The sequence below is a fragment of the Notolepis coatsorum genome (assembly GCF_963971535.1).
Source record: "Notolepis coatsorum genome assembly, chromosome: 15".
Classification (NCBI taxonomy): domain Eukaryota; kingdom Metazoa; phylum Chordata; class Actinopteri; order Aulopiformes; family Paralepididae; genus Notolepis; species Notolepis coatsorum.
This window is the reverse complement of record NC_140179.1, coordinates 56,976,727-57,002,662: the sequence shown is the minus strand read 5'-3', so window position 1 is coordinate 57,002,662 and position 25,936 is coordinate 56,976,727. Positions and strand designations below refer to the sequence as shown.

The following is a 25,936-nucleotide window of genomic DNA, read 5'->3' as shown; positions in this document are numbered from 1 at the left end:
GCTCTGTTGCTCTACTGCTGTCACACCATGAGAGGCTCTGTTCCTCTACTGCTGTCACACCATGAGATGCTCTGTTCCTCTGCTGTCACACCATGAGAGGATCTGTTCCTCTACTGCTGTCACACCATGAGAGGCTCTGTTCCTCTACTGCTGTCACACCATGAGATGCTCTGTTCCTCTGCTGTCACACCATGAGAGGATCTGTTCCTCTGCTGCTGTCACACCATGAGAGGCTCTGTTCCTCTACTGCTGTCACACCATGAGAGGCTCTGTTCCTCTACTGCTGTCACACCATGAGAGGCTCTGTTGCTCTACTGCTGTCACACCATGAGAGGCTCTGTTCCTCTACTGCTGTCACACCATGAGAGGCTCTGTCCCTCTGCTGTCACACCATGAGAGGATCTGTTCCTCTACTGCTGTCACACCATGAGAGGCTCTGTTCCTCTGCTGCTGTCACACCATGAGAGGCTCTGTTGCTCTACTGCTGTCACACCATGAGAGGCTCTGTTCCTCTACTGCTGTCACACCATGAGATGCTCTGTTCCTCTGCTGTCACACCATGAGAGGATCTGTTCCTCTGCTGCTGTCACACCATGAGAGGCTCTGTTCCTCTGCTGCTGTCACACCACGAGAGGCTCTGTTCCTCTACTGCTGTCACACCATGAGAGGCTCTGTTCCTCTACTGCTGTCACACCATGAGAGACTCTGTTCCTCTGCTGTCACACCATGAAAGGATCTGTTCCTCTGCTGCTGTCACACCATGAGAGGCTCTGTTCCTCTACTGCTGGCACACCATGAGAGGCTCTGTTCCTCTACTGCTGTCACACCATGAGAGGCTCTGTTCCTCTGCTGCTGTCACACCATGAGAGGCTCTGTTGCTCTACTGCTGTCACACCATGACAGGCTCTGTTCCTCTGCTGCTGTCAGACCATGAGAATATTTTAACTTGTATTATCAGGGTTCGCACAAGGTCCTTGAAGTGCTTAAAGTGCTTGATTTTTGAGAAAAGTCCTGGAATTCCTTGAAAACAGCCATTTATTTTAACAATGTGCTTAAAAAGTAATTGAAATTTAAATCAACCATTCGCATTTTAAGTTTTGTTCATCCATGATAAAATTGTAAAAGTGTAACTACTTGTTGGAAATTGGTTTTAAGCCATAAATATTGGATCCGATATATATTTTTTTCAATAAAAAAACAGCATTTACATCCAGTGCCGTTCACGAGAGGTCGCTGTGGGCCGTGTGTGCCAGCTCTTTAATGAATGGTGATACATGCCGGTGTCTGCAGTGCTAAAACTATATTAAATATTATAGCTATGGATCTAATAATATAGTCGATTGTCATTGAGTTTCTTCCGGTCAAGATGCAAAAAACAGATCATTCTTTCATCCATACATTCCCGTTTTATACCGTGGTGAATATGAGTATAGTTTTAGAGTAATTCTGTGTATTCCCAGGAAACGCCGCTAAGCAGTGTTTAGTGCATGTCACTAGAAACCGTGCCATTCCTCGCTTGGATCAACAATCAATCTGAAATCAACGCTATATTATCGGTATTATGTTTCATCATGAGGTGGGGGGGGGGGCTTTCTATGATTCGATCGTCACCAACGGCATACGTTGTGGAGTAACGTTACAATAACACTTTCGGATCACAACGAAGGCATGCTCGGATCAACACAAGATTGATACCATATAGCCCTTACCTTGACTAGGATGTACTGCAAAAAGAATATTCCAATTATCTGATCACCATTCCAAGTATTGATGTCGATCGTGTTGCCAACATAATCCACCAAAGTACATGAACCGGCGGTGCTCGATTCTCCCCAATCCATGTGTTATAAACGTTACTCCTCCCCGAAAACCCGGACCGGACTTTTGAGATCGACGTACAGGCTGAGCCAGAGAGATTCCAAGGATGTGCAGTACCGGCCGCAAGGCGTTAGGCGGCGGTATTGGACGTTTGCGATCTCAGACCCATTCAGGACAGCCTGCACAGGCTGCCTCGATGGATTATGAATGGAAATAGCGAATAAAAGAAATAACAACCCAGAAACAAGAATCTTCGTTTCTGGCACTGAACCGTTGGGCCACAGAAATGATAATTCTCGTGAACGGCACTGGATGTGTTAAAAGTTAATTGTATCATTTTAAATGCCCTTTTAAAATGAAAAAGTATTTGAAAGTCCTTGAATTTCATTTTGCAATGTCTGTGGGAACCCTGTATTATATTGTATTGTGGTTTAATCGAACCGTGAACCCTGTAACGTGTATTGAATCATGTTGTGAGATAAGCACATCGTCTCATCCCTACTAGCAGGGGTGTAAAAAGTACCCAGAAATTATACTTAAGTGAAAGTATGGGTACCGTCTCAAAATCATACTCAAGTAAAAGTCAGAGTATCTGGCTAAAAACACACTTGAGTAAAAGTAAAAAAGTTTCTACTTTTAAAAGTACTAAAAAGTTAAAGTACAAACTTTTTTTCTGACTGTCTATTCTTCTGATAGCAGGTGTTTAATCAAAGATCCCCGCTTTCTAGTCTTGCACAAGGACCAATCAGCATGGGTATGGGCGGGTTAATTTTCCACTAATGGGGATTTGATTGGCTGTTTTTAAATAAAGCGCGGCCGCAGGATTAATAACGCTAACGTTAGTTCGGCCAGAGAAACAAATATACTAATTAAAATTGTTGGACCTGCGAGATTTGTACTTCGTAGGTTTTTTTTAAAGTAAAAAGTACGTTTTTTTTCTCTCAAATGTAATTGAGTAAAATATACAAACCTAATAATACTAGAGTAAAGTACCAATTCCCTAAAAGTACTTCTGTACTTCACTACAGTCTGTGTTTCAGGGCACCAGTGACTTCTGTGTGGCCCCTGTGTTTAGCCCATGTCTTCCTGTCTGTGTTTCAGGGCACCAGTGACTTCTGTGTGGCCCCTGTGTTTAGCCCATGTCTTCCTGTCTGTGTTTCAGGGCACCAGTGACTTCTGTGTGGCCCCTGTGTTTAGCCCATGTCTTCCTGTCTGTGTTTCAGGGCACCAGTGACTTCTGTGTGGCCCCTGTGTTTAGCCCATGTCTTCCTGTCTGTGTTTCAGGGCACCAGTGACTTCTGTGTGGCCCCTGTGTTTAACCCATGTCTTCATGTCTGTGTTTCAGGGCACCAGTGACTTCTGTGTGGCCCCTGTGTTTAGCCCATGTCTTCCTGTCTGTGTTTCAGGGCACCAGTGACTTCTGTGTGGCCCCTGTGTTTAACCCATGTCTTCATGTCTGTGTTTCAGGGCACCAGTGACTTCTGTGTGGCCCCTGTGTTTAACCCATGTCTTCCTGTCTGTGTTTCAGGGCACCAGTGACTTCTGTGTGGCCCCTGTGTTTAACCCATGTCTTCCTGTCTGTGTTTCAGGGCACCAGTGACTTCTGTGTGGCCCCTGTGTTTAACCCATGTCTTCCTGTCTGTGTTTCAGGGCACCAGTGACTTCTGTGTGGCCCCTGTGTTTAACCCATGTCTTCCTGTCTGTGTTTCAGGGCACCAGTGACTTCTGTGTGGCCCCTGTGTTTAGCCCATGTCTTCCTGTCTGTGTTTCAGGGCACCAGTGACTTCTGTGTGGCCCCTGTGTTTAACCCATGTCTTCCTGTCTGTGTTTCAGGGCACCAGTGACTTCTGTGTGGCCCCTGACCAGTTCCTCATGAGCCAAACCAAGGACCTCATCAGTGCCGGTGAGTCTGAACCTGAACGGCTGCTCTTAACCCTTTCACTGCCACACTACAGACGGTTAACCCTTTCACTGCGACAATAATCAAATCAAATCAAATGTATTTGTAAGGCCCGACAACACACGTTAATGTCCCCATGGGCCGGACACATCGTCTTTAACACTTCCTGCGCCAAAAACGTCATACGACGGGTTTCAAGTTCATGCGAATTCTGCCAGATCACGGCGTACAACGTTATTTTGATCATATTTCATATTTTCGCCATGGTATTCATATTTCCCTCACGGAGGCTGGTCTGATGCTGTGGGACTCGGCACAACTCTGGAATGCTTCAATACTGCCACCTGGTGGATGATCGGCGAGTTGCCAAACCGGAAATGCCGGTTGGATATCGGTGCGTCTCCTAAATACGTCCGGCCACTCGCTTATCGTTGCGGGACTCAAGACACACGTCCATGTGTAGCGATCGCTGCCATAACTCAATAATCGACATGATTTGGGCTGTTATTATTATTATACAAACCGGAAATGGATCGCCTCGATCCCCATCAAATAACTGGGATCTTTTTGCTCCAGTGTCATCGCCCAACGGTAAGAGGAGGCTGCCGTGACTTTCAGCGTTTTTGTTTATTATTATCCATGCAAACTGCTCTGATCTATATATCACCCATACTACATGAAGCATTTAACGACGATCACGGAATTATAAACGACCCCCCCCCCCTGTTCACCCGCGCATGATCAGTCATAACGTTTAGGACCATGTACAGTTGAAATTTTTAATATAGCGTGGATCGGTATCAAACGGCATTTGATAATCTATATATGCATTTATGCCTATATCTCACGTTATCACGTATATCTCACGTTAACGTTAATCTGAGTTGGGGGGGGGAATGCAATGCAGACAAACAGCTGCATACAGTGCGACCATTTCACTCACATTTGCCCATTCATTTTTGGACACATCACACACCATCGGTGTGTGTACTGTACGTGTGCTGTCATAGCTCCACCTACAGGCCTAATGGAGAACACCAGGAGAACACCAGGATGTGAATGGAGGGTGAATGTGAGGTATATCGTGTAAATAAGTTTTGATTGATCGCAAGACTACACTGTAAAAAAAAAATAATAATAAGTTACCAGAACTTAAAAATATTGAGTTCAGTTACTGTGCATTAAGGTTTTCAGTTTTCAATCCATAATAAGTTAACAGAAAAATAAGTACACAACCACATTATTTCAACCTAATAAAACTATGTTTATTGTCATTGTTTTAAGAACACAAGTTGACTTGGTAATACTCACATTTTGAGTAAAAAAAATGGCTTTTAACATGTGCAATGTTCAATGAAATAGAAAAATAAATAATACAATTTGTTGATTAATCCCACTGGTCACAATGGTGACCGTAATAATGTTTTTGTTATAAGGCTCTGCAAATGTTACTGAATGATGTAGCAATGTATTTCCAGCTAAATTGAAATAATAAACAAATAAAGGGTCTCAATTAAATATGTGGTAGTAAAAAGAACCTGTGGGAGGATTTCAACAAGATAAATGCGACAACAGTGCAAAATATTTCACCTAGGGTTGCCTACCCCTGTTCTAGACGTTATTATTATTATTTTTTTTAACTTTGACCAGTCAGCTGGTTCTTTTCGCGTTTATCGCTTTTTCCTGGTCAAGTATGACCGACAGAAACAGGTTGAATGGGGGTATAGATGGGGGGAAAGACACTCTGAGAAAGTACGGCTTGTCCGGGAGTCGAACTCGCTACCCCAGATCCGTGACGCGCACGGTTGTCCCCGACGCCGAAATAGCGTTCGAGGTACGCAGTGAGCTACTGGAGCTCCCCCTCTAGACGTTATTTTTGTATGAATGTGTGAATGAAAAAGTAAAACGTTCCTACATCCTGAACGATAGATAATCGATGTTGAATGGGCCATAGTAATGTCAATTTAGCAATACAATTTAAAAAGTTATAGCCCTGCAAAGAAGGTGAACATCTCCATAGACTTACAGTGCTGGCAGAGAATGGTATAAGATTATCAAACTCCGTGGCAGTTAATGTGTTAAACAAGTCAAGAAGAAACATCACAATAGGTCAAGAACAATAAAGTCAAAAAAAAATTAAATAAATGCAAAATAAATGCAACACTCCCAGACATACCCCACGCGAAGGTAAGGAAAAACTCACTAAAACCTAGCAATAGGAAAAATTATTAAATAAAAAAGTTAACCAATACCAATAACCCTTTCACTGCCACACACAACAGCAGGTTAACCCTTTCACTGCCACACTACAGAAGGTTAACCCTTTACTATCACACTACCTAATACTTTTACTATTATTAGTTTTATTACTATTACTAGTGTGATAGTAAAGGGCTAACCTTCTGTAGTGTGGCAGTAAGAGGGTTAATGACGTCTTAAATGGAGTTGTAATTACAAGGGCGTTCAACACTCCCTAAGGCACTAATGTAGATCTAGTTAAGGGAGAATAATGGTGTTGCCTGTCCGATGAAGACGTAATCGTGTGTGTGTGTGTGTGTGTGTGTGTGTGTGTGTATTCTCCACAGATATAGTTCATTACTACCTGTACTGCAACCAGACTCGTTCTAACCCCTTCCAGAAGGTAAGGAATAAGAAACGGTGTTAGCCTATAGTCCACACTGCCTAGCGGTCTCTATGGAATGTCTTTCTTTTTATTACAGCGCCAGGTTAGAGCAGCCACACAGTGACCATGTTAACAGGTAGAGCAGCCACACAGTGACCATGTTAACAGGTTAGAGCAGCTACACAGTGACCATGTTAACAGGTTAGAGCAGCTACACAGTGACCATGTTAACAGGTTAGAGCAGCTACACAGTGACCATGTTAACAGGTTAGAGCAGCTACACAGTGACCATGTTAACATATTAGAGCAATGACCATGTTAACAGGTTAGAGCAGCTACACAGTGACCATGTTAACAGGTAGAGCAGCCACACAGTGACCATGTTAACAGGTTAGACCAGCTACACAGTGACCATGTTAACAGGTAGAGCAGCCACACAGTGACCATGTTAACAGGTTAGAGCAGCTACACAGTGACCATGTTAACAGGTTAGAGCAGCTACACAGCCCATCTTAACAGGTTAGAGCAGCTACACAGCCCATCTTAACAGCTTAGAGCAGCTACACAGCTCATCTTAACAGGTTAGAGCAGCTACACAGCTCATCTTAACAGGTTAGAGCAGCCACACAGCCCATCTTAACAGGTTAGAACAGCTACACAGCCCATCTTAATGAATGAATGAATGAATGAATGAATGAATGAATGAATGAATGAAAACTTTATTAACAGATTGCAGAATGGGTACAGTACAGTACAGCTCAATACATACAATTGTTAAGGGGATGCAGACCAGAGAAAGACTTTCGTCTTGTTTACATCAGGGTCCCCCATTTTCAATTCATCGTAACATATATGACATACATGACATACAGATAGACAGTACTGCTCCATCTATACATTTATGACATACCAGATTTGCAATTACAGTACTGTTTGTGATACAAAAAGAGACCAGAAAGAAAAGAGTATATACATTAGGCGTGGAAACTGTACATTGGATTGGGTAGGTGGGGGTGGGGGGGGGACTGTACATTGGAGGTGGTTGGGTGGGTGGGGGGGGACTGTACATTGGAGGTGGTTGGGTGGGTGGGGGGGGGGTTGGTTAGGAGTGGGGGGGGGGGGGGGGGGGTTGGGTAGGAGTGGGGTAGGAGGGGTGGGGGGGGGGGGTTGGGTAGGAGGGGTGGGTGGGGGACACTGTACAACTGTACAAACAACACTGTACATTGGATTATTGACAAGACCATACTTGGTAATTTACTGTACATTGGAGGGGGTTGTGTTCGGACATTTACAGGGGCCAGTTTCGGGTTGCAGTCTCCCTTAGGTGTTTTTTGAGAGTGTTTTTGAAAGTGGGTAGTGATTCACATTCCTTTACAGCTTTGGGTAGGGCGTTCCACATTGATGTGGCATAATTGCGAAACGTGTTTAGTCCCTTGTTTGAGCCAAATCTGGGTTTAACATGATTTGTGGAGCTCCCTCTGGTGTTGTGATCGTGGTATTCACTGACCTTTGGGAAGTATTTTGTCATGTACATGGGTAACAGGTTAGAGCAGCTACACAGTGACCATGTTAACAGGTTAGAGCAGCTACACAGTGACCATGTTAACAGGTTAGAGCAGCTACACAGTGACCATGTTAACAGGTTAGAGCAGCTACACAGTGACCATGTTAACAGGTTAGAGCAGCTACACAGTGACCATGTTAACAGGTTACAGCAGCCACACAGTGACCATGTTAACAGGTTAGAGCAGCTACACAGTGACCATGTTAACAGGTTAGAGCAGCTACACAGTGACCATGTTAACATGTTAGAGCAGTGACCATGTTAACAGGTTAAAGCAGCTACACAGTGACCATGTTAACAGGTTAGAGCAGCTACACAGTGACCATGTTAACAGGTTAGAGCAGCTACACAGTGACCAATTATGATGAATTGAAAATGGGGGACCCTGATGTAAACAAGACGAAAGTCTTTCTCTGGTCTGCATCCCCTTAACAATTGTATGTATTGAGCTGTACTGTACTGTACCCATTCTGCAATCTGTTAATAAACTTTTCAATCAATCAATCAATCAACCATGTTAACAGGTTAGACACACAGTGACCATGTTAACAGGTTAGAGCAGCCACACAGTGACCATGTTAACAGGTTAGAGCAGCTACACAGTGACCATGTTAACAGGTTAGAGCAGCTACACAGTGACCATGTTAACAGGTTAGAGCAGCTACACAGTGACCATGTTAACAGGTTAGAGCAGCTACACAGTGACCATGTTAACAGGTTAGAGCAGTGACCATGTTAACAGGTTAGAGCAGCACATTCACAACAAGCTAGTTATATGTCGTATAGCTTACGCTCTGCACTCTAGTGGAACCCTATCCCTTATCAATCTAATACTGAATAATTTTCTTCACATGTACACACCCATCCACCTGGCCACACCCACATCCGCTCCTCTACATAAGCGGGGTTGTGGCCATACTAACAGCTCCTTCCCTATTTTCACCACCGAAATGTGACTGTATACACCACTTTGATTTTAGTGCCGAAATAGTTGTTGGAAAGGAGCTACGTGGACATTTTATCTTATTTTCCTCTCTCTCGCAATTTTACGAGAAAAGCTAAGACATAATGTTTGCACCTTCGGAGGGTTTGGACGCTCGCAACGTCACCCTTCACCAGCGCTTCACCATTGCCGCGTCCTCCATGCATCGTGGGGCATCTCTGGCTCCGCGGTCGTGGCAGTCAGATACGCCCGGGCGGCGCCCGGTGGTGAGTTTGCCTCTCCGAGGGGCCGTTGAGCCTCCATGTCCCGTGAGATGGCCTGGTTCCGGCCCTGGTTCCCCCGCCAGTGGACAGTCGGCCGATAGGCCGACAGCTCCTCTGGTGGCTGGGGATTTGCGACGCAGACTCTCCGCCTCAGCTCGCTCTCGTCGTAAGGCGGCGAGCAGCAGGGGCGAACGGCCAGGCTTTGATGTTGTGCTGGAGCCAGACGAGAGTTCTCTTGCCTCGTCTCCATTTCCGATGGAGACTGAGGATTATATGGAGGGGGCGAGAGCTCTCTTGTTCGAAGCCCCAGTAGAGACGTATCACTCTCCCCCTCGGGGAGTGGCAGGGAGTGTTGCGTCTTCTTGGGGTCCCTTGTACTCCAGGGTTGGGTTAGAACCTCCGACCCTGAGACAAGATGCCCAGCTATCTGCCGCATCGGATGGTGGCGCCCGTGACAGCCTCCCGTACGTGAGGGACGCGAGTGACGTGGAGGGAGGTACGCAAGTGGAGTTGCTTGCCTTGTTCCCCAAGCTCATGGCGGCCGCCGCAGCCGCTAATGGCGTGGCGTTCCCGCAGCCACTGCCAGCACCTGTTCCTGATGACATGATAGGTCATCTCTGGCAACGTCGTCCTGTGAGAGAGACGGGCGTTGTCTGCCCATTCTTCCCGTCGATGGAGGCCTACGTGACACAGGGACAGGTAATCTCCCGCATTGTTGGCCTTACCCCCGCCTACGTGCCAGTCACGAGGGTGGCGGGTTTGGTCCAGGGGCTAAAGGACGGGGTGCCTCGGCTTGATAGCCCGATGGCATCCATACTTTGTCCCGAAAAGGTGTGGGAGCCGTTGTGAAAGCCGGTTCCCCAAGGGAAATCGGCTAGGCAGTTGGTTAATTGGAGTGACCAGGTGTACAACGCCGCGACTCAGAGCCTAGCTGCGACCTCCAACATCGTGCAGCTAGCACGCTACATGTCGGGGATGATGGCGGGCGGGTCGGTATTGGATGACCATCAGCAATATCTTCACGCCCAGGCGGCTGGAGCCATCCTGCACCTTAGCCAGCTGCAGGCGATAGCTGCCGGGAAGGAGCGCGCCCTGGCCACTCTCTCCCAGCGCCACCTTTGGCTGGAGCAGGCGCGGGTGCCAGAGCAGAAGAGGATTCCGCTGCTCACAGCCCCCCTCTCCGATGCTGGGCTATTCGGGTCGGCCATGCAGCAGATGACGGCAGCCTGCAGAGAGATGGAGGAGGAGCGCTCTGTGCTCCAACCCCATTTCCCCCGGCCTGATGCCACCGGTGATGTCCGGAAGAAGCAACGGCGGCAGAGGACCGCGACCGTTGCCTCCGCCACCACCGCCGCCGCTGCTGCTGGACCTTCGGCGAAGAAGGCCAGGAGTGGAGGGAGTGCCTCGTCCGCTGCAGCCAGCCGCCCCACGCCCGGAGGTAATGGTAGGGATCGTCGTGACCAGGCTCCCCAGAACCGTTCCTCCGGGCCGGCTCCCCGTGGGGGCAAGCAGCGCCGCTAGTGACTCCCCTGTTTACCCCTGCCACCCCCCCCCCCCCCAAACATATGATTTTGTTATTAAATAAAAAAGTCCCTCCTGGTGAGGGACTGTTTTTTGTTACAAAATGTGTGTTTATTCACTATATATTGGAGATACGATGTATAACCCTCACCTAGCTGTGGAGTTGTGTGCTTGCTTAGGGAGTAGGACAGTTTTCTTGAAAATTGTGTTCTGGTCGCTATACATGTGTGCTTAGCCTGTGGCTAGCACTCGGTCGAAAGACTTGTCTTCCCTCATCATGAAGAAGACTGTGTTCTTCTTGCAGTAGTAAGAGTGAACTTTACCTTTTTTATCTGAGGGGGTTGTGTGTATTCTGTTACGTTTGGGAAACATGGCATAGAGTCCACAACCAGGTTAGAGCCTACCGAAGTAATCACATATGTAGCTTGTACCGAGGTCTTTGACCCTCTCTTTAAACTTCTGTGTTTTCTCTTTACTTGGTGAAGTATATATACACGGGTGACGTGTTTGCACATGAGCCTAAAGCCTTGTATAAAAACCGAGTTTATCGTCTGTGGCTGGCGTGGAATGGTTGAGCTCATCCTAGTGGATATGCGCTTTTCATGTAGCATGCTAGGTAAACTGGTATCATCGCTGCTTGTTTGTTTTCATCGTATCCGGGGTATGGGGTCATAAGGGGGTGAACTGATAAACCCCTCCCCCCCTTTTTCTGGCCAGGGGGTTGGACCTCCTGTTCTTCGGTCTTCCTGTCACGCTGTTGGGTCAGCGCGTCACAGGGTGGGGAGAGGGGGGGGGGGGGGAGTTCCCTGGTCCAACGCCATATTTGGGCAGGTGGGTCACGGAATTTCCCCGGCCATAGAATACGTCACTGGGCGCGTTTCTATTGGTCGTGACTCGTGCGGCTTCCGTGAGTTTTTTTTTCAGGCTCCATGTTGTGGACCGCTGTCATTGTCAAGATTGAGTTATGCGGTGCGTTGGAAACTTTGTTTCTGCTCTGCTCTCTATTGCATATGTGTTGAGCTTTTGGTCACGTGGCTCAATGTTTACATATATCTTTTCAATTATTACTCACGTGGGAGGTCTCTCTGGGGGTTCCCTGTCTCCTCTCTTTATACAGAGCAGTGTTGGCAGTTATTTTTTTCTCAGACGCGTCATTTGGGGCCCATATCTGTGTCTTTTGGCCAGCTTCCTACCGCTCGTCCCAGGCGGCATGGAGGGAACGTTATCTGGTTTCTTGTTAGAATTACCATTGATGTGTTTTGGGTCTCGACGTGTACATAACGCTGGCCCTGGGTGCTTCAGTGTGGAACCACGCATGGGCTGGCCCGCCTTGGTTGCTCATTATAGAAAGTTAGAAACTGCGTTTTTTGTAGAGCAACTGGGATGGAGATTTGGCAGATGGTGGCGTGATTAGGACACGGGACTGGTTCTGGTCGCGCCGGACCAGGTCAGTTAACCCGTTGTCCGCCGGGGCGCAGATCTGCTGTTCTGGTACCCTGAAGGACTTTGTGCTTTTTCGGGGGGAAAATGCCGGGTTGGCCCGGGCGTCGCAGGGTTTGATGTTATGGAGGTGTGTGTCGTGGTTACGTCACTACGAGTTACCCTTCGCAGTTGCTTGGTCCATATTGTGTTGTACCTTGCGCTGTGCTAAGGGGCCTGGTCCTTGAATGAATGAATGAATGAAAACTTTATTTAACAGATTGCAGAATGGGTACAATACAGTACGGCTCAATACATACAATTGTTAAGGGGATGCAGACCTGAGAAAGACGTTTGTCTTGTTTCCATCAGGGTCCCCCATTTTCAATTCATATAGACATTTATGACATACACAACATACATGACATTTATGGCATAGGGACATATAGGTATTTAGTACTGATACATTTGTGACATAAACGGTATTTCAATATACAGTACTGTTACCCCTAGATCCTGACAGAGTATATACACATGATGGGGAGGGGACTGTACATTAGGGGGGGGTGGGTGGGTGGGAGAGAAATATACATACGGCGGGGAGGGAATATATACATGTGGTGGGGAGGAGACTGTCTATTAGGAGGTGGTGGGGGTTTTGGGCATTTACGGTGGCCAGTTTCGAATTGCAGCCTCCCGTAGGTGCTCTTTAAGAGCGGTTTTGAATGTGGGCAGGGATTCACATTCCTTTACAGCTTTGGGTAGGGCGTTCCACATTGTTGTGGCATAATTGCGAAACGTGTTTAGTCCCTTGTTTGAGCCGAATCTGGGTTTAACATGATTTGTTGAGCTTCCTCTGGTGTAGTGGTTGTGGTATTCACTGACCTTTGGGAAGTATTTTGACATGTACATGGGCAAAATCTTGTAGACCAGGCCCATTGCAAGTTGCTGTACTCTGTCGTCTACTCTAAGCCATCCTAGGTTGTCAAAGTGGGCAGGGGTGAGGTGGGTTCTGGGGTTCAGGTCAAGTAGTAGTCTGACCAGTTTGTTTTGTGATGTTTGTAATTTTGTTTTAAGCGCCTTTGAGGTGCTTTGGTACCATGAGGTGCACGCATAGTCATAGTACCCTTGAATGAGTGCTCCTGCCAGAGTCTTCAGGGTATTCTTGTTTACCAGAGAGGAGATCCGGTACAGGAATCTAGGAATCTCCATTCTTTTTTGCCCCTCCCTTCCCCTGCTTGGCGGGGCTGGGAGGGGGCTGTCGAGGTGGTTCTATTGTACCCATCTGGCATCCCTGTGTACGTCCCGGTCCGCCGGGCCCAGGTCCGGACTCGTTCTCGTCGACCTGTTGGCCTGGGTTAACCCCTTCTTGAAAACTGAAACACTTGTACTGCCTGTATAGCCGGTGTATACTCGCAGTTGTGTTTCAAAGTTTTTTCTTAGGGGGGTTAAGGGAACAACCGCCTCCTGTTAAACTAAACATAGGGGGGTGGTTGATTCCCCGTTGTGTTGGTAGCAGAGTCGACTCTCGGGTTTAGGCCGGGCTTGACCCTGTCTGCCTGCGAGTGTGCCCCCGCACTTTTCATGACGTCTGCCAATCGTGTCAGCCTTCTCTACCATAACCTCTCTAGGGGGTCGGGTTTTGTGGAGGCTGCGACATGGTGCACAGCATACCGAACGCCCCTTCCGCCGGGGTGCTGTTCACAGTAGACCCCTTAGGCGCCTGTCTAGTCCGCAGTGCTCCGGGCACAGGTCGAGTTACACTCTTGACCTGTTGCCAGGATTGAGGGATCAACCTCTTTGGGGGTTGTCTCCCCGGTGCACCGACTAGCTCCACAGTGTTGTGGGGGTGTAGCCTCTGTAGAGTGTTTCAAGGCGGCGTGCTGTAGGGGGGAAGGGCCTGCTCTTGGATTGGGCCCTGTCCGATACGCTGGCGATGTGGGGGGTTGGGTCACTAGTGACCGTCTGGTGGGGTCTCGATGCTACGGCATCGTTGGCCTTTCCAGGGGGTCCTGACCCTCAGGCTGTTCCTGGGGCTGGGTCCTCCTCCGTGCTCCGCTGCTATGGCCTTGCCACAGGGTTGGGTTCTTGACCTTTGACCCCGTGATGTTAGGGGCTGTAACATATATTTTTTTCCCCTGTTCGTTCCCTAGTGGCATGTGGGATGCGCGCCTGAGTAGTCGCGGGTCCTTCTGTGTGAAGGTAAGTCCCACGATCTGCTCACCCTGTGCGTTGAGTTGCTAAACCCTCTTCGCACAGTCGATCCGATTCCCTCCCGTCCGGGGGCTCATGTCCTCCCCGGTTCTGATGGTTGTGGGGGGCCTCAGCGGGTACATTTGTCGAGCTGCCGCTCTGCTCAGCTCCTGTGTTCCACTAGAGTGCAGAGCGTAAGCTATACGATATATAACATACGGTTATCCTATAACCATAGTTATATGAGTATAGCGAGCGCTCTGCACTGACTCACTGAGGACCCTGTGGTCTTCGCCTTCGGTGGTGAAAGACTTGGGAAGGAGCTGTTAGTATGGCCACGACCCCGCTTATGTAGAGGAGCGGATGTGGGTGTGGCCAGGTGGATGGGTGTGTACATGTGAAGAAAATGTATTAGATTGATAAGAGATAGGGTTCCACTAGAGTGCAGAGCGCTCGCTATACTCATATAACTAATCGTATGTTTGGAGTGCTTTAATGGAGATGTGCAGTAATATTTCCTTTGAAATGTATAGTGGAGTAAAAGTATAAAGTTCCCTAAAATGAAAATACTCACGTAAAGTAGCACGTAGCTCGAAATTGTACTTAAGTACAGCACTTGAGTAAAAGTACTTAGTTACTTTCCACCACTGAGTTGGGTTTGCATAGGCAGGTGAGAACAATATCAATAACACTAATACATTAATGTGCAAGTGCCTCTCGGGTAACTCCACAACGTTAAAGGGAAAAAATCAAACCAAAACAAAGGAAGAAATGAGGGAGAAAGACAGTAATGGAAGACGAGGTTGAAAAACAAACTATATAAAGAATGATCAGAGATTGAAAGCAGATTGGAAGAGGTGAGTTTTCAGTGTGTTTTTGAGAGAAGGGAGGCCAGGGAGAGTCCAGAAAAATGGCATTCAAACTCCGATGCGCACCAGATGAGAGACCACAGAGAGACCAAGCGGAAAATGTGGGTCACGTTTCCACACATGCAGGTGTTTAAATACAGGTATTGACGCGTGACCATCTGCAGTGTAATTCAATCATCCAATCTACCTAAAAGTCTGTTTGAATTCCTTTTAAGACACAACTCATTGTCAGTCTCCTCCTGTTCATACCAACTCCACTAGAAAGTCTGCCTCTCGCTCCCTATCTCTCTCTGTGTGTCTCTCTCTGTCTTTTTGTGACTCTCTTTTTGTCCGTCTGTCCCTCCTTGTGTTTTTCTCTCTCTTTCTTTCTCTCTCTCCTCTCTCTCTCTCTCTCTCTCTCTCTCTCTGTCTCTTTCTCTCCTTATCTCTGTCTCTTTTCATTCTTCCACTCTTTCTTCTATTCCCATCCCTCCACCCTCCCCGACATCCTCTGTTTTAATTGGCTGAACAAGCTCACACACATCACATAATTAAAACCACATGACCTACTGGTTCAAGGCATGGTAGGAACCATTACAGCGGGGGTACCAGGAGCCCAGTTATCCCAGACTCCCATAGGTACAAAGAGACGCATGTCTACAAGACAAATTATGAAAAATTGGGAGATGGAATAAATGTATCTTATTTAAGGTTTAAGGGGGTTTAATAAAATGCCACAGGGCAGGGATTTCTCCTGTCCTCCCAGGGCTGTTACTGAAGATATGTATCTATTTTTGTGATGTGGCAGATTAAATAAAAAATGACAATGAATAAAATATAATATTGCTAATTGTCTTATTCATTCGTACCCACATGTTGTGGCTTGTGTTGCCCCCTGCTGGGCAGGAAGCAGCACTACAGGCCCATCATGATCAATGTTGACATTCAAAGTACACAATAATAATAATATTAACTTTAATCAACTTTATTTGTGTAGCACATAAAACAGTCAAAACAGACATAAAATGTGCATAGAATAGATAGAATAAAAGCAATGCAGAGAATAAGAGAAATGGGTCAAATCAATGCAGGTATAATAACAACACAAATCCCAATATCTTAATAATAATAACAGGCAGGCAGGCACAAAATGAGCACAAAATTGGCAGATCAATGTGGACAAGGTAAGGCAAATCATAGTTTTTCACATTAGGATCTAACATCCCAGTAGGCCTCTTTGTTTACGGTTTGATTCAATTGCAGTTTAAAAATAGACAGTAATAAAAAGAGTCAAATACAGTAGAATAGACAGAGTAAAATAGTGCAGTGCAATGAAATAGTTAGTCAAATAGAATAGACAGAGTAAAATAGTGCAGTGCAATGAAATAGTTAGTAAAATAGAATAGACAGAGTAAAATAGTACAGTGCAATAAAATTGTAAAATAGAATAGACAGAGTAAAATGATGCAATAGTGCAGTGCAGTTAAATAGTTCAATAAAATAAAATAGCCCTCATTTACAATACAATAATCACAGTGTTGATGTAATGAGTGTATGCGGAACAACAGAGCAGTGCATTGCTCTTAATACTTTTGAGTTTCTTTACAAAGTTCAGTTCTAAATTACTTTATAGAACAACAGAGCAGTGCATCGCTCTTAATACTTTGAGTTTCTTTACCAAGTTCAGTTCTAAATTACTTTATAGAACAACAGAGCAGTACTTGAGTTTCTTTACAAAGTTCAGTTCTAAATTACTTTATAGAACAACAGAGCAGTGCATCACTCTTAATACTTTGAGTTTCAGTTCAAAATGACAGTGCATAAGAGGTAGTAAGATAAAACATTTGCATAGAACTGACACATGAATTTGACAGGAAGTCCATAAAAGTAGGCAGAATAAAAAAGAGTTGGCCTCCCTGATATCTCATTTAAATGCCTGAGTGTTACGACCCCTGTGAGTCTAAGGGTAAAGGGCTGTAACATAACAGTTGGTTGACAGAAAAGATGGACCAGGTTTGTAAACAACAATGATATTTATTGAATAGAGGCAAAGGAAGCACATGTAGCTCAGGGGTGAGCCCAGGCCAAAACAACAAACAAACACCACTATACTCCAAATAAACACAATCTAATCTATGGTAAAAGAGATTACATTACCTAAACTACTCTTACCTAACCAAAACAGGAGAAAACAATGTCCAAAGGAAATGGCAGCTCACCCCATCTGTGCTTCCTGAGAAAGAGAGAAAAACACATTAATTATACAGAAACAAAAGCAGAATATATACAGAAACAAACTATAACTAACAATGCTCTCTCTGTGGCCATACACACACAAGGAAATTACTACTAAGCACCAAAGGTCAATAAACGAAATGCAATACTGTCAAAGTTACAGGTTTACCAAAATCACAACATGCCTAGCCTCATGCCAGAGAGAGAGAGAGACTGAAGTGAGAAGCCATGTTTTAACAGGTGTGGGGTGATCCATGATTGGGTGGTGTGGATTGAGTGTTGGAGTCTGGAAAGCCATCCACCAATCACTGCTGTGTTGCAATAATGGAAGGATTGGCCTGGCAGGGACCAATGGGGAAGGGAACAATGGCTGGAGGGAGGAAACAAAATGGAGAACACACACACATGGAGACACACACTGGGGAATATATACATTGGGATGTAACACTGAGCAAAGAGATTTAAGCTGTCTTTTGAAGATATTTAGCGAGTTGGCTTCCCTGATGTTGGGCAGTTTGTTCCATAGTTTTGGGGCGTAGTTGACAAAGGCTGCATCACCAGGGGTGTAAAAAGTACCCAGAAATTATACTTAAGTGAAAGTATGGGTACCGTCTCAAAATCGTACTCAAGTAAAAGCCAGTATCTGGCTAAAAAAAGGTCAAAAGGTTTCTATTTTTAAAATGTAAACACTTTTTTTTATGACTGTCTATTCTTCTGATAGCAGGTGTTAAATCAAATATCCCCAAATATCAAATATTTCTAGTCTTGCACAAGGACCAATCAGCATGGGTATGGGCGGGTTACGTTTCCATTGATGGGGATTTGATTGGCTGTTTTTAAATAAAGTGCGGCCACAGGATTAATAACGTTAACGTTAGTTCGGCCAGAGAAACAAATATACTAATTAAAATGGTTGGACCTGTGAGATTTGTACTTTGTAGGTCTGCATTTTAAATGTAAGGAGTAAAACGTATGTTTTTTTTCTCTGAAATGTAATTGAGTAAAAGTACAAGTATACAAACCTAATCATACTCAAGTAAAGGACAAAAACAGTACTTAAGTATTGTAATGAAGTACAATTACTCAAGTACTATACACCCCTGTGCATCACCGATCTTCTTATAACTGTTTCTGGGAGCCTCTAGTAGCCCAGCAGCTGATGATGGCAGCGCTCCTGCTGGCATGTGACCTGTGGCTTGTGACCCTTATCACTTTGTCATATTTATTTTATATAGTTAATCTTGGCTCACAGTCATCCACAATATTTTGCCCTGTGCTTTGTGTTGTCTTTGTGTTCAAGGTCCCAGACTATAACTTTACAATATACAATGCAGTACAGTACAGGGAACTGAGTACAGTATGAGTGGTTTCAGAGGGGAATTGAACCTCTCTGCACGTCGCCAGAGCCGTGACCCAATAACAGCTGACATACAGGCTGAAAGGGTTGTTAAAGATTTCATGAGAAGTGAAATTATTCTAAGGTATTATTTGCACAACTGAATAATAACAAAATATATATCCTCAGAGGTGTGGTGGACCTGGATTCATCAATAATGCTCGCGGACAGAGCTGCATGATCAATAATGATTTATTATAGTAAGACACATGGATCAAAATACATGTAGGTCTTAATGAGCTTGGCTAAGAGGAGTGCTTCCATCCTGGCCAACAGGGAGAACACTCAAGAGAGAAGGGGACACTGGCTTTAACCCTTTCACTACCACACTACGGTTAACCTTCTGTAGTGTAGTTGTGAAAGGGTTAGCCATTTGTCGTGTGCAGTGGTGCAGTGGTGATTTCTTTTTTTTAATATTTTTTTGTATCTACTTTTCCCTCCCCTTTTTCTGTATTTTTCTCCCATCCCAATTTATTGTCGTTATGCCAATTCCCTTCCCTCCCTTCCTGGTCATTGCGCGCATTTGCCCCCCCCCCACTTGCCGGTCTAGGGAGGGTTGAATACTATCACATGTCTCCTCCGATACATGCAGAGTCAGCCAGCCGCTTCTTTTCACCTGACAGCGAGGACTCTCATTGGTTGAGTGTAACGTGTGGGAGGATCACACTACCTCACCCAGATCCCTTCCTCGCTGAGCAGGCGCCCCGACCGACCCGGAGGTATCGCGGCAGCTGGATTCGATCCCACTGTCTCTGCGGTGGTAGGCAGACGCTTAGTCCGCTGCGCTCCCCGGCCGCCTGTACAGTGGTGATTTCATAAGGGGTTGCACTGTGTTTTAATGACGCCACTCCCACCCACCCCCACCCCCGGACCCCCCAGGACCAACACCCCAACCCTGCTGCTAGATAAGATAGAATAATAAATAATAAAGTAAATATATTTTGTCAACTAATTGACCATATTCACACAGCGGCCATTTTGATCTTACGTCACGCTCAGGCTAAGGTTTCTCTCCACCCTCTTCCGAGGTGGGCTCAATTGCACGCTCTGCATAATGTAAACACATTTTTCACTTCCAAGCGGTGTAGTGTACCTTTAACAGAAGATGACATTTCCCCATATATGTTGAATGAGATGGTGTGCTTTGCAAGCTGATGGAAGTTACTGACCTGGCTAATTGTGCCCTGATGGAAAAGGCCACGTCATGTTTTGTTCTAAGTCTACACATTGGAAAACCCCACACATCCCCACTTTGGGATTTCGGGCTCCTCTCTCTCACTCACAGCAGATTAAAAAGTATAATGTATAACAAGGCTTCTCTCTGACTCCCAGCCCATTCAAAAGTTGAATGTATAACAAGGCTTCTCTCTCTGACTCGAAGCCGATTTAAAAGTATAATGCATAACAAGGCTTCTCTCTCTGACTCACAGCAGATTAAAAAGTTGAATGTATAACAAGGCTGCTCTCTCTCTGACTCACAGCCGATTAAAAAATGTATTGTATAACAAGGCTGCTCTCTTTAGCTGGTTGGTTCTTCACCTCTACGTCATGTCTTAAAACCGTTTAATGCACACCTACTCGTTGGTTATCCCTTACACATTTACCTGTTGTCTAGTGTTAGTCCTTGTATCAAGAGCTCAGTCAGTCAACTAGAGAATGACAGCATGTTATCTAGTGTTAGTCCTTGTATCAAGAGCTCAGTCAGTCAACTAGAGAATGACAGCATTGTGTCTAGTGTTAGTCCTTGTATCAAGAGCTCAGTCAACTAGAGAATGACAGCATGTTATCTAGTGTTAGTCCTTGTATCTAGAGCTCAGTCAGTCAACTAGAGAATGACAGCATGTTGTCTAGTGTTAGTCCTTGTATCAAGAGCTCAGTCAACTAGAGCATGACAGCGCATTGTCTAGTGTTAGTCATTGTGGCAAGAAACAATATGGTTTCTAGAACACCAAGCATGTGACCATATATAGGACCTTTATGGTCTTGGTCCTTTTACCTTTGTAGCCATGTATTTGTAAATTATTGTTCTTTTGTTTTAACATGTTTTTATATTGCTCTGTTTTTGTATTTTATTAGTTTTATGTTTGGGGACTGAGAATGAAGATTTGCATCCCTTGCTAAATCCTGTGTATTTACAGTGCATTATATGTATTGTCCATTAATACATGCTGTCCCTTCCAAATAAACGAATACATGAAAAAAATAGAGAATGAAAACATGTCTCCATTCCTATTTTTCATTTTGGGTGGTGGGTCTGTTTCTGCTTGGATCACTGATTGTGACTTTAAAGGCTTTGCTGCAGGGAGGTGATCTATGTTGCTCTGTGTGTTTTCTAGTCTCTGACCAGCTTCCAGAGGTCTCTGACCACCATGCAGATCCAGGTTCAGGGGATGCTGCAGTTCGCTGTGCCTCTCTTTCCTTCTGCTGAGGTAACACACACATGCACACATGCACACACAGGCACACACACGCACACACACACACACACACACACACACACACACACACACACACACACACACACACACACACACACACACACACACACACACACACACACACATTCAAACCTTTATTTATTCTCGAAAGGACAATTGAGGTCACCCTCATTCTTAATGTCAAAGACTTTTCAATGCATACATTTCTTACAATATAATAATAAATAAATATTAATAACTATCTATATAGCACTTTTCATACATGGACCATAGTCCAGAGTGCCCCACAGCAATTAGTATAAAATTAACATAGGCATAAAATCTGCATATAGTTGACAGAATAAAAAACAATGCATAAATTGCAGACATAAGAATAGTGTTGGATATCGTGATTCAGCCTTTCGTTGATTGTTATCAGGCCCCATCTGCTCTTCCGCGAAGTCTCCGCGTTGGGTTTATTTGTTGGTTTTCTGTCACTGTAATCACTGTTTCACCCCGTTCATGTATACGGACAAAAATGGAACTGGAGTCGTCGTCTCTTTATCATAAAGGATGTTTATTTCCATAAACATAGCATCTCGTACAGAATGAAAGTCTTCGGTGGTATAAGAAACTACCGTAGATTAATTCACACCCATCCCTACTTGCTATGATGATTCGCAAGGATTTGAGCTCATTCTACGGTTCCATTTGTTTTAAGTAACACTGGGTAATAGTGACTCCTAACGGCGTGTAAAATAAAAAGACATTTTTTAAATCCGTCACAGAGGAGAATACTGGAGCACACATCGTATACGTCTTGTAGTATTACTGACATTTGAAGACGTTAAGAAGGCGTTTCAGAACCTTCTGAGACGAAAGCGTTGCTTTGAACTGCAAGTACATAATATACTAGCACCAAATTAAGGTGTGCAAGATGATCTGATGATCAGTGCGCTCTCTTTAAAGTCGCTGTGGTGTGGTTTGATCCAAAGGAAATCAGATGCCTGTAGAAATACATGAATACGGTGCCCAGTAGGGCTGCATGATTCTTGCTAAAATGTGAATCACGATTTTTCTCTGTAAGAATTGATTCTCTCACACGATTCTTATTTTTCGTCATCATTTTAAAAAGTTAAGTCAAATAATTTTTTATAATAATAAATAAAAATAAACTAAAAATTAAGTAAAAGAAAAATGTAAAGAATCGTCATAATTTAGAAATGAGATCGCATAGGTCTATGAATCGAGATTGTGATTTTTTCCCCTGATTAACACACCAGCAGGGGGCGCACATTTAGTGCTTGAATGCCCACCATCCGCTTCAATGTTAACGTTAATATCGCCTAATCTATGTTTTAAATTATGGCTATGTGTCTAATCTGCCCGTCGCTTATCAATGACTCATTTCCAGTCAACATTGTCGAAGCGGATTGTTTTTTTATCGGTTCATTTCCGTTTTATAGCATTTTGAAAAGCCCTCGTAAAAAAAAATAAATAAAAAAGATTCTCTGATAAATGCCCTGTGCTGTAATATTCTAGAACGTTGTAATTTTTCAGCCTATTTATGAATCGTTTTCAAATAAACGCTAGACCATCGATAGTATATGTGTACACATGCACGCTGGTGCCGTGCGCTGAAAATTGATTCTCCTAGTTCCTGACCGCTCGCACAGTCAAACCACCTGGGGGACACATAGGGGGAAAGCTTATATCTCCGTGAAAATAGGTCTGATCATCCCAAGACTGGTAAAATAGATTCCTTACCTGAGATCAGATAGTATCCAAATGGATTATTCCAATTCCTGATCGCCATTCCAAAAATCTATCCTTTTATTGATCCACCGCTACATACTGTACAACACATATTACACGCTGTGCTGAGGGTCCAGCATGAATCTGATCGGCTCCGGTTACAGAGCCGATCAACCGAGAAGTAAAATGTGGATTCCGGATTTATTTTTTCTCATCCATTTTCATGGAGTCCAATCCAAAAGGGTGCATTACCATCTGGGAGACGATAGAGGGCGCTTTTTTCACATCTAAGCGCCTGGTGGGGCAGGCTTACCAATGGTAGACTCGGTTGATGAAATATGAATTCAGATCGCTAATAAAAAAAAAAAAAAACGAATATTCTCGTGATGGGCATTCAACTGGCTGATAACCCGAGAAATCTTGTGATGGGCATTCAATCTGTTAATTGTGCAGCCCTAGTGCCCAGAGATGGTGTATGTTTTTAGGACCTGCTGGCATGGGATCAGATCCTGAACCACCAGAACCTTCTCCTCTTCGTCTCCCCTACTCTGTCTCCCTTTCCGCCTGCCTACTGTCTCAATGAAGAATAGTGTTGGATATCGTGATTCAGCTTGAGCGCCAAGCTTTCATCGTTATTTCTTTTATTCGATATTTCCATTCATTATCCATCCAGGGAGCCTGGTGTTATCATTGGGAATGGGTCTGAGATCGCAAAAGTCCAATACCGCCGCCTGCTGGGTTGCGGCCGGTATTGCACATCCTTTGAAACTCTCTGTATTCGGGTGTTAGGGAGAGGACTTTTCCTAGCCGGGCATGACGAGCGCTTATAACACATGGATTTATAAGAATAAAAAAAAAATTCATTCATGATGAAACATAATACCGATAATATAGATTTGATTTCGAAATAGTAGCGTATACAGGCGAGAAACGTCAAGTTTTTTTGTGAAATGCACGTATTGCTGCATAGCGTTGTTTTCTGGGATTAGACAGGATTACTCTAAAACTATACTCATATTCACCACGGTATAAAACGGGAATGTATGGATGACATTTTTTTTCTTTTTCACAAATTGAACGATAGATACTCCATGTCAAATGGGCAATAGTATTATATCCATAGCTATAATATATAATATAGTTTTAGCCCTGCAAACACTGCCACGTATTCCTATAATTTAAAGCGTTGGCCTTTTAACCAACACAGTACACAGCCCCCTCTGGTGCTGATTGAGTTAAGACAGAATATTCAAAAATCCCCCCCCCCCCCCCCCCCCCCAACGAAATAGTTATTTTCTGTTTCAGTTTAAATTCAGTTAAAATGTTCAGTTTCAGTTAAATTATCAGTTATTCTTTTTAATATAATGGATCATTAAAATCAAAGGGTATTAAATATATAAATAGGCACTTCAGATAATCCTTCAGAACATTGATCGGCTCAGCTGACCGACAATAAATAAATAAAACATTTATAATTAAATAAAAAAAACTGATAAAAAAATATGTACTGTACAGTATATATATCTTTTTCGACTCTGACATGACAATCGAATGTAGAGACTGGCACGACTATTCGAAAATTCTAACTCATCCCTACTCCACAGAGAGACATGAGTATGTGTTGTTCTCTCCACAGAGAGACCTGCATGGGATCCAGAACGTGCTGAACTCCTCCGAGGCCAGCCTGCACCAGCTGACTGCCCTGCTGGACTGCAGAGGACTCAACAAGGTGAGTCTTTAACATTATGTCCACCGCATCCTAATGGCCATGCGGTAGAGGGAGAGGAGAGGACAGGATAGGAGAGGAGAGGAGGAGGGAGGAGAGGACAGGGGAGGAGGAGGGCAGGAGAGGAGAGGAGAGGAGGAGGGCAGGAGAGGAGAGGAGAGGAGGAGGGCAGGCCAGGAGAGGATAGGAGAGGAGGAGGGCAGGAGAGGACAGGAGAGGAGGAGGGCAGGAGAGGAGAGGAGGAGGGCAGGAGAGGAGAGGAGAGGAGGAGGGCAGGAGAGGACAGGAGAGGAGGAGGGCAGGAGAGGAGAGGAGGAGGGCAGGAGAGGAGAGGAGGAGGGCAGGAGAGGAGAGGAGGAGCGCAGGAGAGGAGGGAGAGGAGAGGGAAGGAGAGGAGAGGAGGAGCGCAGGAGAGGAGAGGAGGGAGAGGAGAGGGCAGGAGCGGAGAGGAGAGGACAGGAGAGGAGGAGGAGGGCAGGAGAGGACAGGAGAGGAGAGGAGGAGGGCAGGACAGGAGAGGAGAGGAGGAGGGCAGGAGAGGAGAGGAGGAGCGCAGGAGAGGAGAGGAGGGAGAGGAGAGGGCAGGAGAGGAGAGGAGGAGGGCAGGAGAGGATAGGACAGGAGAGGAGAGGAGAGGAGGAGGGCAGGAGGATGGCAGGAGAGGAGGAGGGCAGGAGAGGAGGAGGAGGGGACTTCAGGAAATTGTATTTGTTCTCTGAATTTCCTGTGTGTGTGTGCGCGCGTGTGTGTGTGTGTGTGTGTGTGTGTGTGTGTGTGTGTGTGTGTGTGTGTGTGTGTGACCTCTCTAGGACTACATGGACGCGCTGGTGGGAGTGTGTTACGACGGGGTGGAAGGTCTGCTCTATCTCAGCCTGTTCTCCATACTGGCAGCCTGTGCCTTCTGCATCTGTGTGCCATCCCCCGCGCCTGGAGACAGATCGCCTGCAGGTCCGTTTGACTTCCTCTGCCTGCCTGCCTGCCTGCCTGGCTGGCTGGCTGGCTATCAGACTGGCTGACTACCATGCTAGCTGACTATCAGACTGGCTGACTACCATGCTAGCTGACTATCAGACTGGCTGACTACCATGCTAGCTGACTATCAGACTGGCTGACTACCATGCTAGCTGACTATTAAACTGGCTGGCTATCAGACTGGCTGACTACCATGCTAGCTGACTATCAGACTGGCTGACTACCATGCTAGCTGACTATCAGACTGGCTGACTACCATGCTAGCTGACTATTAAACTGGCTGGCTATCAGACTGGCTGACTACCATGCTAGCTGACTATTAAACTGGCTGACTATCAGACTG

The 25,936-nt window shown here is 45.4% G+C and overlaps 1 protein-coding gene across 1 annotated transcript in view; it reads left to right on the top strand.

The window, feature by feature from the left end:
* Positions 1 to 25,936, top strand: part of ttyh2 (tweety family member 2) — a 260,383-nt gene that overhangs the window by 222,454 nt on the left and 11,993 nt on the right. The window contains 6 exon segments of the mRNA XM_084330305.1: positions 3,652 to 3,721; positions 6,304 to 6,359; positions 21,060 to 21,152; positions 24,532 to 24,624; positions 25,431 to 25,524; positions 25,527 to 25,569. Of these exon segments, the coding sequence (XP_084186431.1) occupies positions 3,652 to 3,721; positions 6,304 to 6,359; positions 21,060 to 21,152; positions 24,532 to 24,624; positions 25,431 to 25,524; positions 25,527 to 25,569 (449 nt within the window).